Here is a 14,337-nt window from a genome sequence, read left to right on the forward strand (position 1 = left end):
CTTACAGAATAGTACAGTCGTACTCACGGCCAGCTGGTACGTCTTGGAATGGATGAGACTGACATGCAAAACTACTGAGTGAGTGGCCTTCTTCTTTTGATGTTGGACCAAAGACACGATATTTAGTCAATGACTAGTCATGCACTGCCACTGGATACAAACTCCACCACAATAACATGATTGATGTGTGGACTTTAAACTTTATTACAAGAAGCTTTTACAATATGTTCTATGTACCCACATTAGTCTCTTGGATGCATGCAACATGAATCAAGCTGCAACGTCAACTGGTTTTTAATCCGTTTCAGAGGGCCGTCTTTCTACTACTTGTTGTCGAGCACTTGCGAGGACCACCTGTTTTCTGTTTGATGATGCGACGTTCACAACCTAAGCCATGATTGGCCGTTACTTCAGCCCTGAGCGACTGTGATGTCATTTTGAGTTGAAAGGTCACAATGGTCGCCCCCTGAGATGGATAAAAATGAGTGGGTTTTGCTGCTTAATTCATATTCCGTAAAAGCAATATTAATCTGAATAACAAGTTTAGAGTAGTGAGGCCGCTTCGAATTGATTATTGTACGGAATATTTTTGACTTGACGTCCTCTTTAATCAGCTATCACTGTACAATGTTCCCTTTTTTTTTTATCTTATTATTGGCGCATATGAGCGACTACATGAGTTTATCCGGGCCCTGCGTTTCATTTTCATTTCACCTTGGACCAATGTTAACACCTTACTATGTGGAGTTTCCAGTTTTCCCCAAAACCCAAAAAATAAAAACATCTGTCAGTTTCCAGTCAGTCCCAGTGACCACACCACCGACACAAGATTTGGATTCTTTGCCCGGGGTTCGACACGGCTGCTGTCCACTGCTCCTCTGGGAAGCGTTAAATGCAGAGAACAAATTTGCTGCATCTACAATGAAGAGGCGCCTTCGTGAATGTTAATAGAGGGTTTACAACAAAGTGCAAACCACTGGTAACATTGAAAAACAGGAAAGCCAGGTTAGACTGCCAGAAAACATCAAAGAAATGTTTTGGAATCAGATACTCTGGACAGAAGAAAACCCGGATCAACTTGTATCAAAATGATGGAAAAAGGCACAGACCCAAGGCATACCACATCATGCGGCGCAGCCAGTTTAATGGCATGGGCATTGTGTCTGCCTGCTAGTGGTGAGCTTACAGCCTGCCCGCGTTTCAATTGAGTATTCCAAAACTGATCGGAACGATGTGTCAAGGCATGAAAAATCCTCGGTTTACGGCAGTGGAGGCATGCGACGTTTCAAAGTTACGAACGGCGCTATGTGCTCGTTGCAGCTGAGTTTGAATGTCGTCACGTGCGCAAGAAGGCTCGCTTCTTTCATGATTGTCCCAGTCTGATCGCAACCCGATAGAGTATGTTGGACCAAAGTGGGGCGGCAAAACTCACAAAGAATAAATCTGTCGAATTCCAATCTGTGTTAAACATGCTTGTAATTGCAATCTTAGCACTTTGTCTGAATACTTGAACTCCCGCAGGAAACGGGAGCGGACAGAGGCCTCCCAAATGTCTCATGAAAACTGATAAGGTTTTCCTCACTTGAAAGTAATAATTGTATTACTATTCTTAAGTCACACAGTTAAAAACTCAATAAATGTGTGGACTATCTTGATTATTTCGATGCCACCCCTTACAGTATCATACAATGGGCTGCTCCATTTTACCCTCACATGTGCAGACTTGAATCCGAAAGACGATGGCAAAATAAACTTGCTGACGTGGTTTGCGAAGTTGAGACGAACGTAAACAATTTATGGAAGCTACAAAAGGGTTCAACCTTTTTCACTGACACACCGAATGTGAGTTCCCGGCAGCGAAGAGCAAGACGCTATTATGTGTCGTGCGCCACTCTTGTTTGTCAAAGTCAGCCACGAAGAAGAAGAGGCGTGTGATACGCACGAGGCTTTGCTTCACCAAGATGTAAGTTTTTACGCGGTCAAAATGTTGAACTGTTGAATCATGTTCTTGTCAGTTACTGGAAAGGCATCGATTCACTTATTGATAACAATCCTTAAGAAGGAGTTTGAAGATTTGATGGAGCTCGGGAAATGGGTGAATCATCGAAAAATTGGTTCTAAATATTAACATGGAAGGGGAGCATATGTCACTAGTAATTTAAGATGCTGTATAATAATTTGGACAGTGTTGAGGTAGAAATAAAACAATCGTTGATGCGGAACACCGATGTTGAGTGTCTCAACATGGGGCCCCCCCCAAAAGCTCGCTAAACTGAAATGCTCTATGTAAAATGGCTCTTTTTCTGTTTGTGAGACATCTTAATTGAAAGCTCAAAGTCTACCCTTCAATCCCAAATTGATCTGTTTGACTTCAAACGTGTCATGGTGGTAGATCCAGGCCAAAAGGAGAAAAAAATCGTGACAAGTCTGTCATTGTCCAAATACAAATTGGTACCCTGCTTGGGTGCACTTAATGCTTGTGAAGTTAGTCTGAAATGACACCGTCATGCACCGCGCAGACGTCGCATGCGCTGGAATCAGCAGCTTTTCGAAGTGCACTGTGTAATTGTAGTATTAAGGGGCCTTTTTGATCTGCGACTATAATTGGGAGGCATCAGAAAGCGGAGTGGAAGAAGGGCTCCCTGATGAGGTTTTTGCCGTGTACCCCCCCCCCCTCCTTTTCCACCCCCCCCTCTCTCTCCTTGTCCAGACGGCTCCGGGCTCCCTCTGTAATTACTGAAGATGGAGTGTTTGTATTTATAGGCTAAATCCCGCAAGTGGCTGCAGCCTGTGTGTGCGACTTTTGCAGCTGCAAAACATCACAGCGGTGGAAATCAAGTGCTCATATTTTAAAATTATAGCGCTTACACAATGGCAACATGATGGCTTACAGGACCATAGGAAGCGATTTGGAGGAAAAGAGGCGACGAGAAGATGGTCAGTTTCAATGTTTTTAATATTTACAATAAATACACATTTGACAGTATAAAATCCATGTACATATTTATATAACTTTAAGTAGAAAATAATGCACAGGACGTCAAGCCCTGATAGTGTACAGGAGGGGCTGGATTCAGAAGCGACAAAAACCGCATCGGTACAGCTGTTCAATTCATCCTTCGAGGCAGTTTTCTTTGGAGAAAAACATTGTCTATACACTAAGTGTGCATTTCAATCCTGTCAACATGATTGTCTACTATGTGGTGGGAGTTGTTTCACCATCAGTTATTTGTTTAAACAGTAGCAGAGTCATAGAAAGGCACTTTTGTGTCCAAGACATTCCAGTTGTAAGTATACACTGTACAAGGGCCAGCCCCTTATTGGTCTGCTCTCATAGAACCAAAGTAGTACCAGCTACATGTTTGGAAAATAATAAATTTCTATAGTTTTAAGGGGGAAAAGACTTTGGTCACGTGAAGAACACTTTAAATAAAAAACACATCACAAAAAGTCTCTTATGTTGTTGTTGTCCAGGCTCATTCTACATGTGCCTCTTCATGTGCAACGCGAGGTGGTCAGACCTGGAGAACGCGCGCTCGCACAGGTGACACTGGAAGGGCCTGTGTCCGGTATGTTTGCGGAAATGACGCGTCAGCTCGTCCGAACGTGCAAACTTCCAACCGCAGCCTTCCCAACTGCAGTGGTATGGTTTCTCACCTGGTAGGATAAGATAAAGAAAACATGATTAACCTGCACTGGGAGTAACGAACGACCGAGTTGTGGCCGTGCGTAATTACGCAGGGCACAAAGGGTGAGGTGAGCTTACCCGTATGTGTGCGCAGGTGAGCCTTGAGGTGAGAGCTTTTGGTATAAGTCTTCCCGCATCCGGCGAAGGTGCAGGTGTGCGTGGCGGTGCGTTTGCGCGGCCAAGTGCGGCGTCCGCGCTTGGGCTTGGACTCGAGCAGCTCCAGCGGCGAGGAGGGCGGCGTGAGCATCGCCCTCTGCGCGCCGGGTGGCGGATGCTGCAGAGACAAGGCTTCGTCGTAGACGCTGAACGCCGGGTGGTGCGCGCCGTGGTAGGCCATGTGCATGTGTTGTTGTTGCTGCTGGAAGGAGGTGTTGTTGTGGTACTTGTGGGCGGCGAAGCAGCTCATAGGCGCGCACAAGTCCGAAGCCGCCACCTGCTCGTCCGGGCTGAGCGGCGGCGTCATGCTGCTGCTGGCAGCCCGCGGGGAGATGGCCAAGCGTGGTTGGTCAAAGGGCATCATGCACGAAACGTTGCCCTCCTGCTTGATTTTGCTGCAGCTTTGGGGTACCATGCCCAACACGGGGCCGTAACTGTCCATGGGGGGCTCAACTTTGATGTCCTGGCGTGGGAAGTGCGTGGCGTAAAACCTGCCCTGCACCGCTTGTTGGGGGTTGCGCGTCACTCCGTAGCCGGCGTCGGAGCGCAGAAGCTCGGTCATGAGGCTGGCCCCGTACGGGGGCGGAGGGGAGCGGTGGTCGCCGGCGGGAAAGGCTGCAGGCACGGCGGCGTCCGTCGCGGCGTACGCCCCGGGGTCGGCCGGGGCCACGTAGGCTGAGGCTCCGTCGAGTATAAAATCCAGATCTAAGTAGTTACTCAGATCCTCGTCGTCCTTCTTGGGGAACAGGTTCTCCACGCCGTGCACCATCTCCAGCATGGAGCAGCTGCCGGTGGGCAGCTTGTTGTCATTTTCTGCTTTCCACCTCTGAAACGTCAAAACATGCCATTCAGACACCACCATCGCAATACTTGTACAAAAGGTATGCAACGTGACGATTAAGTTCATGTAAAGACGGAATAATTGTTATTTTAAGAAAGACTGAAGTGTGCTCCAACTTTACAAAAACTTTTTCCAACAAACTTTTTAAGTGAATATTCGAATTTAACTTACGTTTTCCCAGCTTTTCTCCCTTTGGTTGGTGAATGTGGCAAAAGAAGGAAGCATCACTCCTGATAAAGCCATTATTTGCTGTCGTCTTGTTGAAAAAACTCAGTCCCAAAAGTGTTGCGCGCAATCCGTGCGCCTCGACTACTCGATATAGTGGCTGTGGCTCCACCGCCACGCAACAAGTGTTCTCAGTGCAGTGAGTTTCCACCCCCACCGTACTCGGCTCTTTATAAAAGTCCTCTTAGCCGCCCAGGAAACCACGTCGACTTCGCGTAATTTTAGCTCTTTATAAAGCGGGACTTCTCCCCAGCCGCTTCTTCCAGTCGCGCGCGCTACTCGAGTGCTGACGGCCACCGCGTACGAGCGAATGGGGTTCCTTTAAAAGCGAGCGAGGGTGGGAGTGGGGGCTGCCTACGCGTAATGACGCACAAGCTCCTCCGGCCACGCCCACTTTGCAGCTGGAAGAAAAGTGTCAAACACACACGTACACACACAAGCGGTTCATATAGCAACCGTAGAGTATTACGTAATTTGGCGCAGGGAAGAAAACGGTGCTGTCAGGACATCGCGGTCGTGATTTATGCACTTTTTAAGAGAATGAGAACATTTTCAAAAGCCCACGCACATAAGTTAACACTTTTTTAATAAGTGTAGGCGCGCACACAAACATATAAGCTCACGTCTGAATGATTTCCAATGCATGGAAAAAAAAACGTCTGACTGTACAAACAACAGAACTTGGTGGACGATGACCACTCATTTTACAATAGAAATTCTACACTTTTGTGCTTGAAATTAGGCGAGCAAAAAGTTCAAATCCGTCACTGGAAAGGTGACGAGTGCTCACCTTTGATTGCCCCTGGACAGACAGCTAGACATGTTTCTAATATTTTGTCCCGACAGGAAAGCCAACTAAGATACAATTTATTCTTCCCACAATGGGGGACGTTGCATCGTTTCAGCGTCAATAATACAACAAATCAGAAACGTGGCAGGAATGACATTTGTCGGGCATGTTTTTCCTTTATATCTTATCTTTTTGGTCCTTTAATTATTACTCAGTTATTTTGAAAAAAATATCAATAAGAGGTATAGGATTGTGAATTTCTAATTTGGAGTGGTGTTTACTGGTTGCCAGAACCAGCTGCCAGGAGGACAGAAGGAACACTTCTTTTCTCAACAAAACATGTCCAGTATCTATCCGTCAGTGTGCCTAATGGAGTGGCCCTGTGGGAGCACGCGTTCACCGCCACCCTTGTCGTGCGCGCGCACGTGCGGTGAGCCCGAATGGAAGCAGGTTTAGTTGTGAGCCAGCAGACTTGTCCAAACAGGCGCCAGCGTGCTAAAGAGCAGCCGCGATGTAAACACGATTTCAGGTAACATGCCATTCAGGTGCTAATAGCGGTTGGAGCGGAGGGAGGAAGGGAATGGGGGTGCAATTTACATCACAACTGCATCAAGTTGTGCTTTCGAGCGTGTTTTCTCAGTGTGATCGATACTAGCAGTTTTGATTGCAGTACAAAGCCTTGAGTGTCAGATACATAAATTAAATACTGCAATCTGTTCTGCCTGTGTAATATTGTTGGGGCTTGAGGTTTTTATTGGTTTATTTTACAAAAAATATATTTAGATTATCAAATTGTAAATGAATATTTTTTTTCATGTAACGTGGTGATTGTGGGACACTTATTTAGTTACACTTGCTCAATCCATAGAAGTACTTTGAAAAACTTTAAAAAAAAAAATCTGCATGTAATAAAGAAATATCCAGAAATGAATAAATATAAAAGCGTGCAATGCCTGATAGCATATTCCCATTGGCTGAGGTTTGACTGACACTCAAGAAGGCAGACAATTGGACAGAGGCAACATGGGTCACTTCATTAGGTACATCAGCTAATACAAACGCTCTCTGTACGGATTACAGTATGAGTTAAAATATTGACAAAATATTCATATCAGTACTGAAAAATCAAATAATGTAGTTTGGATACACACACAGGCGGTTTTACAAGGTGGCAGTTGCCATAAAACTTGCCTGCCCAGGGAATGCAGAAAAGGAAATCTGAATTAGCAATCTGTGCATGTGTGCGCATCTGCCTAGAAGTGGGATAATCTCTCTCCCTCAACTGAACCTTCTTCTCCCTCAGTTAAAGATTCCTAGAACCGCCACCGGATCCACATCATATCAATGAAACTGTGGAAATGGATGCTTTATACGGGCCAGGGATCAGATTAACAAATTATATTACCTTTCAATTGTGGATTGACAAAACCATACGGCCCAATTCATTAGGTTCCCCTGCAAAATCAAAAACTAGTTGTGAAGTATTGCCATGAAATATGAATTGAATTCATTCGATGTCCAACCACGACATTCAAAACACTTGAATCTGAAAACTCCTTTCCTTGTTAAAGTGAAGTGAAATGCTATTAATTAGAATTAGAATTAGAAATCCCTTTATTGTCATTGTACTCAAGAGTGCAACGAGATTAGAGGGCTCCCCTCTCTGTTCCAGGCTCCCATACAACAACAATAAAAAAAATTGAATGTTTTTTTTTGTTTTTAAATAAAAAAAATCACTCTTTGATAATATAGTTTATGTAAAAAAAAAACAGAATAATGGCAAAATAAAATAGACTCAGTTTTGGTCACAATTTCTCATTCAATTCAACACACGTGCTGCTCATTCTGGTTTGTGTGCCTTAGCCACCTTGTGGGCAATGCAAAGGCAATTCAGACTCTACGCTTACTTTTTTGTCTGGATGCTGCAGTCAGCCAATCATATCGCAGTAAGGCATGTTCCGCATGGTAACTAATATACGGTAAATCAAAAATATGGTATGGCACTGTTCATATTGTGTTTTTTTTTGTCTGCGTGTGTTGCTTCACTGTTTGTGTCCAAATGTTTGTCGCTTTAAGGGTCATAGCACAGCCGTCCATCCATACATTCATCCATCCTCTGAATGGCCTTTTCCACAAATATCAAGCGGGGCATTGCGGTGAGGACGGGAAGGGGGTTTTCAGTTTTGCACGGCTGTGAGAGAAGTGAGCGCTCGGCGTGATGATGTAAGCAAACAGACGGGGCAGCTGAAGCTCGCATCCAGCTGTCATGTTCGGCCATCACTTGTGAGCTTTCCACACCACTTTCTGTGTGTGTGCGCATGTGTGTGTTCACTGGAAAGTGTATCACGCCACGTGGATCCAGTAAGAGCAGATGATAGAAAGTGCCTCTCATTTTGTTTTGCATAATAACGCTCGAAGAAGCAGCACGTGGTTCGGTCGCATGGCTAAACAATGAGTCGCGAATCCTTTTAAACAGCGTTAATAATAATGACTCATTTTATGTTTACTCCTTTGGTTAGTCAGTTCAACAGCTGCTCAGTTCATAATTGTGGTAACGTCTTGTCAGGTGTTTGGAAAGGTCAGAACACTCACAAATGTCAGATGAAGAATTTGTGTTCTCAGGCTCCTCCTAGAAGTGTTAACAGACAGTTTTTATGCGCAAGGTATACAAACGAGGGTGAACGCACTGAAAATTTTGTTTTGGTTTTTTTGCAACTAGATTTCTGTCACAGGTCCATATATATATTTTGCTTTTTCTAATATCCCAAATTTCATTTTTTTTTTGAAAATTTTAAAATTTTCAGTTGTTTTATTTCTCATCTGATGCTTTTGTTATAGTACTTAAAAAAAAATATATATATTTATTTTATTTATTTTCAGAATTGTTTTTTTTCAAATATGCTTTAATTTTCCATAATGTTAGTTTTTTTCTTTCTCAAATAAAAGTGTTATAAATAATATATAGGATATATATAATCATTTTTTCCAAATGGATCTATTGTCTGATGATTTTGGCAGAATTTTTAAAAATTATTTAATGTGATTTTGCTAATACTATATATTTGTGTTTTTCCCAATATTTTTGTCAAATATTTTTTAATTCTTTCCCAATTAATTTTTTTTCACAGCTTCATGTTTTTTTTTTTTCAAAATATTTTTCAGTCTCAAATATTTGTGTATTTTTCATTTTTGTTTTAGATATTTCTTAGAATATTTTGAGCACCGTTTTTTGTTTATTGATGATGATGTGACATTTTCTCGAGGTATTTTTGCTTTAATGTGAGCAAAGCAAACTAACGGGAATTGTGAAGGGTGGACCCATCTTTGGGATTCATTTAATTAATTCCCCCCGAGGGACATTTTCATCATTTTGTTTGATTTTTGCACCTGCCTCGAGCTGTGAGTTCAAGAACAAGACAAAAAGCTAGTCGGGATTGAGTGTCTAATTTGGTTTATTAACCCGATGGTCCTACACTCTACAGCCGTTCGCGCAGAAAGCAGAAGCCGTGGCTGCAAAAATCAATGAGCAACATTTCTACAGAAGCTATACTGAGAATGTTTTTCCCGAACGCTCTTTTGCACAATCGTCTTGTCATTGAGCAATGAGGTGTGTGCGAGGGTGGACACGAATGTGTGTTTTTTGTTTTTTTTCTGAAAGTTTGTTCAAATTTCTTTCATAATTTTGATTTTGGTCATTTTTCTTTGTCAAACTTTATATTTTTAATGGAATAATTTGTTGTAGTGTTTTTTTATTTGTTATTTATATTGTTGTTATTTTCAATTATGTTTTAATATTTTAGTATCTTCCTGATATTTCTGTGTGTGCACGTGTGTATTTGGTATTTTTATCTATTTATTCATTTATTTATTTATTCCCCTGTGACCCCAGTGAGGAGAAGCGGTACAGATGATGGATGGTAATTTATTAATTAATTTATTTATTTTTACAACGAAATCACACTTTTTGTCAAACATTTTTCTTTTTCTCATTGTCGTGGTATTTTTGGTTTTGTATTGCTCTTAAATATTTTTAATATTTTTGTTTTTTTCCTGATGTTTTTTTTAAAAATATTTGTATGAGTGTGTGTGCTTACGCATGCGTGCGTGTTTGGTTTGTTGTTGGACTTTTGGATTTTTTTTTTAAATGAATTAGATTTTTTTTGTCATACACCTTTGTATTTTCCATGTAATATTTGTGTCACTATACTTTTGCGTGCGTACGTGTATCTATGTGCATTTGTTTGCGCTTTTGTTTTAAAATGTGCGCACTGTAAAAGCATGGCCGTTAGCTTGTCCTCACTATCAACGCACTGTCACGCGGCTAAGTGAGTCGCAAAGGCGCTGACGGCTCTTCACGCCAGCCCCTCTTTTCTTGGAGCTGCGTTGTTTTCTTTGTTGGCCGCTTTCCCACGAACGCTTTTTGTTTATGTCCGAGGTGTGCTTTCAGGAATCTGGGTGAGGCCGATGGCCGCTCAACGCGTTCTCTGCTCAAAATCAAACTCATTCGAACAAGTTTTTTATGGACCTCAAGTAGCTGACCAACGTTTTAATATACAATTCATTGTCTTTTCGAAGGAAAACTCACATTTTGTGTCATGCGTACAACCGATCTGGCAACCCCCAATATTCCTCCCCGGCCACAACAAGGGCTGAGGCTGACTTGTAAGTGTCATCAAAGTGGAATAGATTTTAATTCAAGGAAAAGACAATAGCAACATGCAGAGTTTGAAACTCGAAGATAAGAAACACAACTTCTATAACTAAGCATGGGCAAATGCCGATACCAGATAGCGGTATTGGGCCGATACAGCTTTAATTTGAAACCTCTGCTAAACTCACCTCCAGTCAAACTTATTTTTAGAGCACTTAAAATAGTTTAACGTAACACAATTTAAATACAAACTAGTGTCATGTTGAACACCAAGGAATAAAATCATAAAAAGTTTAAAAAATCAAAAAGGGCCCACGCCTCTTAAGGATCTTCTTTAAGCTCTGACCCAAAACATCACTACGGTATCGATGTAACCCCCGCTCAAGTATGCCAGCCGACTTGTTAGTACTGCTGGCGTCATTTTCAACGCACAGAGAAAAGTTTTGCCGCGCCATCATGTTGATCAGTTTCTGGTTGGTGAAAAAGGAAATGCGTGAAAAGTGCAGTTATTAATCAACAACGACTTGATAATTGACAATTATTCTTGATGATCAGTTAACCGTTTACTGACCTTGTGTAGGTTCGAGCCTGTCCAAATCCTCGGAAATTCAGCCTTCTCAAAAGTTCATGTTCTCCCGTCGTCATAAATGAATCATCATGTATCTTTGTGTCAAATCATTTTTTTTTTTAGAAAAATGCTAACATCTGCTTTTAATTTGAAAAACAACGATCGGTATTTTTGCATATTTTCTGACGTCACGTACCAAACCAGTCACTGAATTATAATTTGTTTGAACCTTTTCTGCACTCTCAGTTTGAAATAATGTCCTGGTTTTCAATAAAGGGATGAAATTAAAATAAAAAATGAATTCCTTGAAATTGAACCACTGCTCAATTTAACTCGCAGAGATGTTGGTTTCGCTTTAGTTTCAACACTAATGTATTTGAATTAGTTTTATGTTGGAAGAACAACATCAAAAGTAGCCTGACCCTCAAAACCCAATACAGGGTCGCCAGCTATAATATTTTTGTGCAGTGGTCCATTCCAGTCAGGTTCAGCCGCTTCGCACGGTGTGCGGTGGGTCTTTGACTGACAACACATAGAGGCTGAAATCTGATGGGACATAAAATAAATCAAACAATAACATGTTCCGAAAGCAGTAAATTGTCACTTCATTTCATGGATCAAATATTAGAATTTAGCTTGTAAATGTAAGTCAGTGCTGCTGATCATGTTTATCACAGAAGGCCTCGGTGACCCCTGACCCTCCTATCTCTATCAAGGGGGGTGTCCCAAAACTTATGCAGTGATTTGACGCCACATAAATTGAAGCGACTTGTATGAATTGGCGCAAAAGGAAGGAGGTTGAAAGCTTCACGGCGGGCTCATAATTTCCATGACGATGTTGTTGTTGTCGTGGGGTTCAAGCCAAGCATGCATCACGTCTGTGTCAAGTCTGCAAGATGGAGCATTCCGTCACCTCGGCAGGGGGACCGGCCTGCTTGCGTTACTACAACGTCCATGGAAAATCAACGTGTGTGTGTGTGTTTGTGTGTGAGAGAGCGTACGGGACGACTTGACTGGAGCAGAGGCAGCAAGCGTTTGAGAGCGAGTGGGCCTCGACGCTCGGGCTTATATAGCCGGTTATTTTTATCCGCCCACCCCTCGCTCATTACAGCCGTTTCCCCCTTCTCGGACCCACTCAGGAAGCACGTTTGGCTCCTTTTCCTGCTCGCACGCGGCCACATTCAAACGCAGGCAGAGAATGAGAGCATTCAGCCACTTCTGCACCTCCCCCACCCCACCCCACCCCACCTTACCTCCTCCTCTTTCGAGTAAGAGAATGTTTAGCCTAAAAGATGAAGCACGTGCCAACACTGACATTCCAATACCACTCCAATTTCACTAAAACATTTGGTACCAAAAAATGGGGGAAGACAAACGCTGAACAGACAGGATGCTTCATTGTTGGCCTCGGCATCTCAGTTTTGCACGAATCCTAATAGAAGATATATACATTTCATATCTGTACTTATAATTCTATTATCTACTGCATATATATATATATATATATATATATATATATATATATATATATATATATATATATATATATATATATATAATTTTTTTAATTTTTTTTATTTGTTTATTTTTTTTTATTTATTTATTTATTTTCCAGGGACTGATTCCATATTGCCATCTGTGTTCCGCCCCCCCCCCCCCCCCCCAAATCAAAAAGTAAATATCAGACAAAAGAAACAAGCCGATACTCTCCGAGGGAAGTCTCACCGTTGCTATTAACATCACCAAAGACGAGCACAGTTTCACTATGAGAGCCAAGAAGCAGAAAATAGCCTTCACCTTAATTGCGCTTATTTGCATAAATCCCAACATGAAAGCTGCTCGCAGCAGACTGTCTCGTCAGTGAGACATTGCCTCGGGCCTTTTTTTCACTCTGTGTGCATGTGTGGGTTTGACAGTACAAAATGTCCCATCGAGGCTCATTACAACACAATTATGTGCAATTAAATCCCCACAGTACTGTATGTCATTTAGTCACGTTAATAATTTATGTTATGCTGCACACAGCACAAACATATAGTTATGTGTTATTGCTTATTACTTATGATAAAAACATCAAACCTATCAATAGGTATGACAAACAGTGTCAAAAAATATTATTAAAATCTGATCGAATAAAACTGACAAGATAAAATCGGTCAATAAGTATAAATCTCTTGATAGCGGCAATAAAAACAGATAAAAACACAGGTACAGGTCTAATAACATTTGACAGATATAAAAACTGATTCTATTCAAATAAAAACATCAATAAATATGCAAACTGTTAACAGATATAACATAAACTGATACCATAAAAATATCAATATTGATGGTAATATGGCAATTGCTATGATCAAAACTGGTACGAATAAATCTCTCAACCAGTACGATAAAAAACCATCGACAGACAAAAACGGATATGATCAAAACTGTCGATAAAGTACGACAAAAACTGTTGAGAGATATGCTTAAAATCAAATAGGACGAAACATTCATTGGATACGATAAAAACTGATACGACAAAATCTGTCAATCGGTATAATAAAAACTGTCGATCACGACGATAAAAACTGATACTATACTGTAAAATCCCTCAACAACTACCATAACAAAAGGAAAAATTGTCAACGTACAATTAAAAAACTGCCGATAGGTACGATAAAAATTGATACGATAAAAAAACCTCAACAGGTACGATAAAAACTTTTGGCAGATTCAATTAAATCTGATACTTTTCCTTGTATCAGATTTTATTTTATCTGTCTTTAGATATGATTAAAACCTGATATGATAAAACTCAACAATAAGTCACTTTAAAAACTGTCACTAGCTACGATAAAAAAACGTGCATGCAGCATCGCGTCTGTTTAGCATGGCTGCTAATAATGAAGCCTGCATGCGGATATCATTCAGCCAGTGAAGCACTTCAGGAGCCGCAATTTACTAGCTGTTAACACTAGCAATCCGACCGGCCCCCCACACATGCACACACACACACACAAATACACACACACTTGCTGTAAAAATGTTGTTTTTCTCTTCTAAGTGAGAAGAAAGGCGCTTTTTATGTGATATAGCAGAACTGGCAGACGGGTGGGCGACGTTTCGGGCTCTTGAAATGCTCTGATGCTCTCTCTCTCTCTCTCTCTCTCTCTTGTTGTAAGTACCCATGAATGAAATGACACAGATCGTCTGCCATTTTGGTTTGTAATGAGCGTATAAGAGTCATTTTGGCCTTTTCCAAGTGTCCTTAAAAAAAGAAATTACCCCCATTTGTTTGTTGAAATTTAACTACGCCTGTACGCTAGACATGATGGCCTATGCTTCATGAAGCAGTTTCTTCTAGCACGAAAGTCAGAGAAATGACAAATATTAGTCCCCTGAAGCCTGTTTTCTTTGGCCCCATGACTTTTGCTTG

The 14,337-nt window shown here is 41.5% G+C and overlaps 1 protein-coding gene across 1 annotated transcript; it reads right to left on the bottom strand.

The window, feature by feature from the left end:
- Positions 1 to 2,938: 2,938 nt before the first annotated feature.
- On the bottom strand, positions 2,939 to 5,199 carry klf2b (Kruppel like factor 2b). The gene is made up of 3 exons (XM_088312094.1): positions 4,857 to 5,199; positions 3,767 to 4,670; positions 2,939 to 3,657 (listed from the first exon to the last, which is right to left on the bottom strand). The coding sequence occupies exons 1-3, from the start codon at positions 4,926 to 4,928 to the stop codon at positions 3,482 to 3,484; spliced, it is 1,152 nt and encodes a 383-aa protein (XP_088168220.1). The 5' UTR covers positions 4,929 to 5,199; the 3' UTR covers positions 2,939 to 3,481.
- Between the last annotated feature and the right edge of the window lie 9,138 nt (positions 5,200 to 14,337).

This window comes from Idiotropiscis lumnitzeri, chromosome 12, assembly GCF_059441095.1.
Source record: "Idiotropiscis lumnitzeri isolate Australia: NSW breed Sydney's pygmy pipehorse chromosome 12, RoL_Ilum_1.0, whole genome shotgun sequence".
Taxonomy (NCBI): Eukaryota; Metazoa; Chordata; class Actinopteri; order Syngnathiformes; family Syngnathidae; genus Idiotropiscis; species Idiotropiscis lumnitzeri.

Coding starts and splice junctions, on each gene's coding strand:
- klf2b (XM_088312094.1), bottom strand. CDS start 4,928: ATGGCTTTATCAGGAGTGATGCTTCCTTCTTTTGCCACATTCACCAAC. Junction 4,671..4,856: donor GGGAGAAAAGCTGGGAAAAC/GTAAGTTAAATT, acceptor TTGACGTTTCAG/AGGTGGAAAGCAGAAAATGA. Junction 3,658..3,766: donor TCACCTGCGCACACATACGG/GTAAGCTCACCT, acceptor TTATCCTACCAG/GTGAGAAACCATACCACTGC.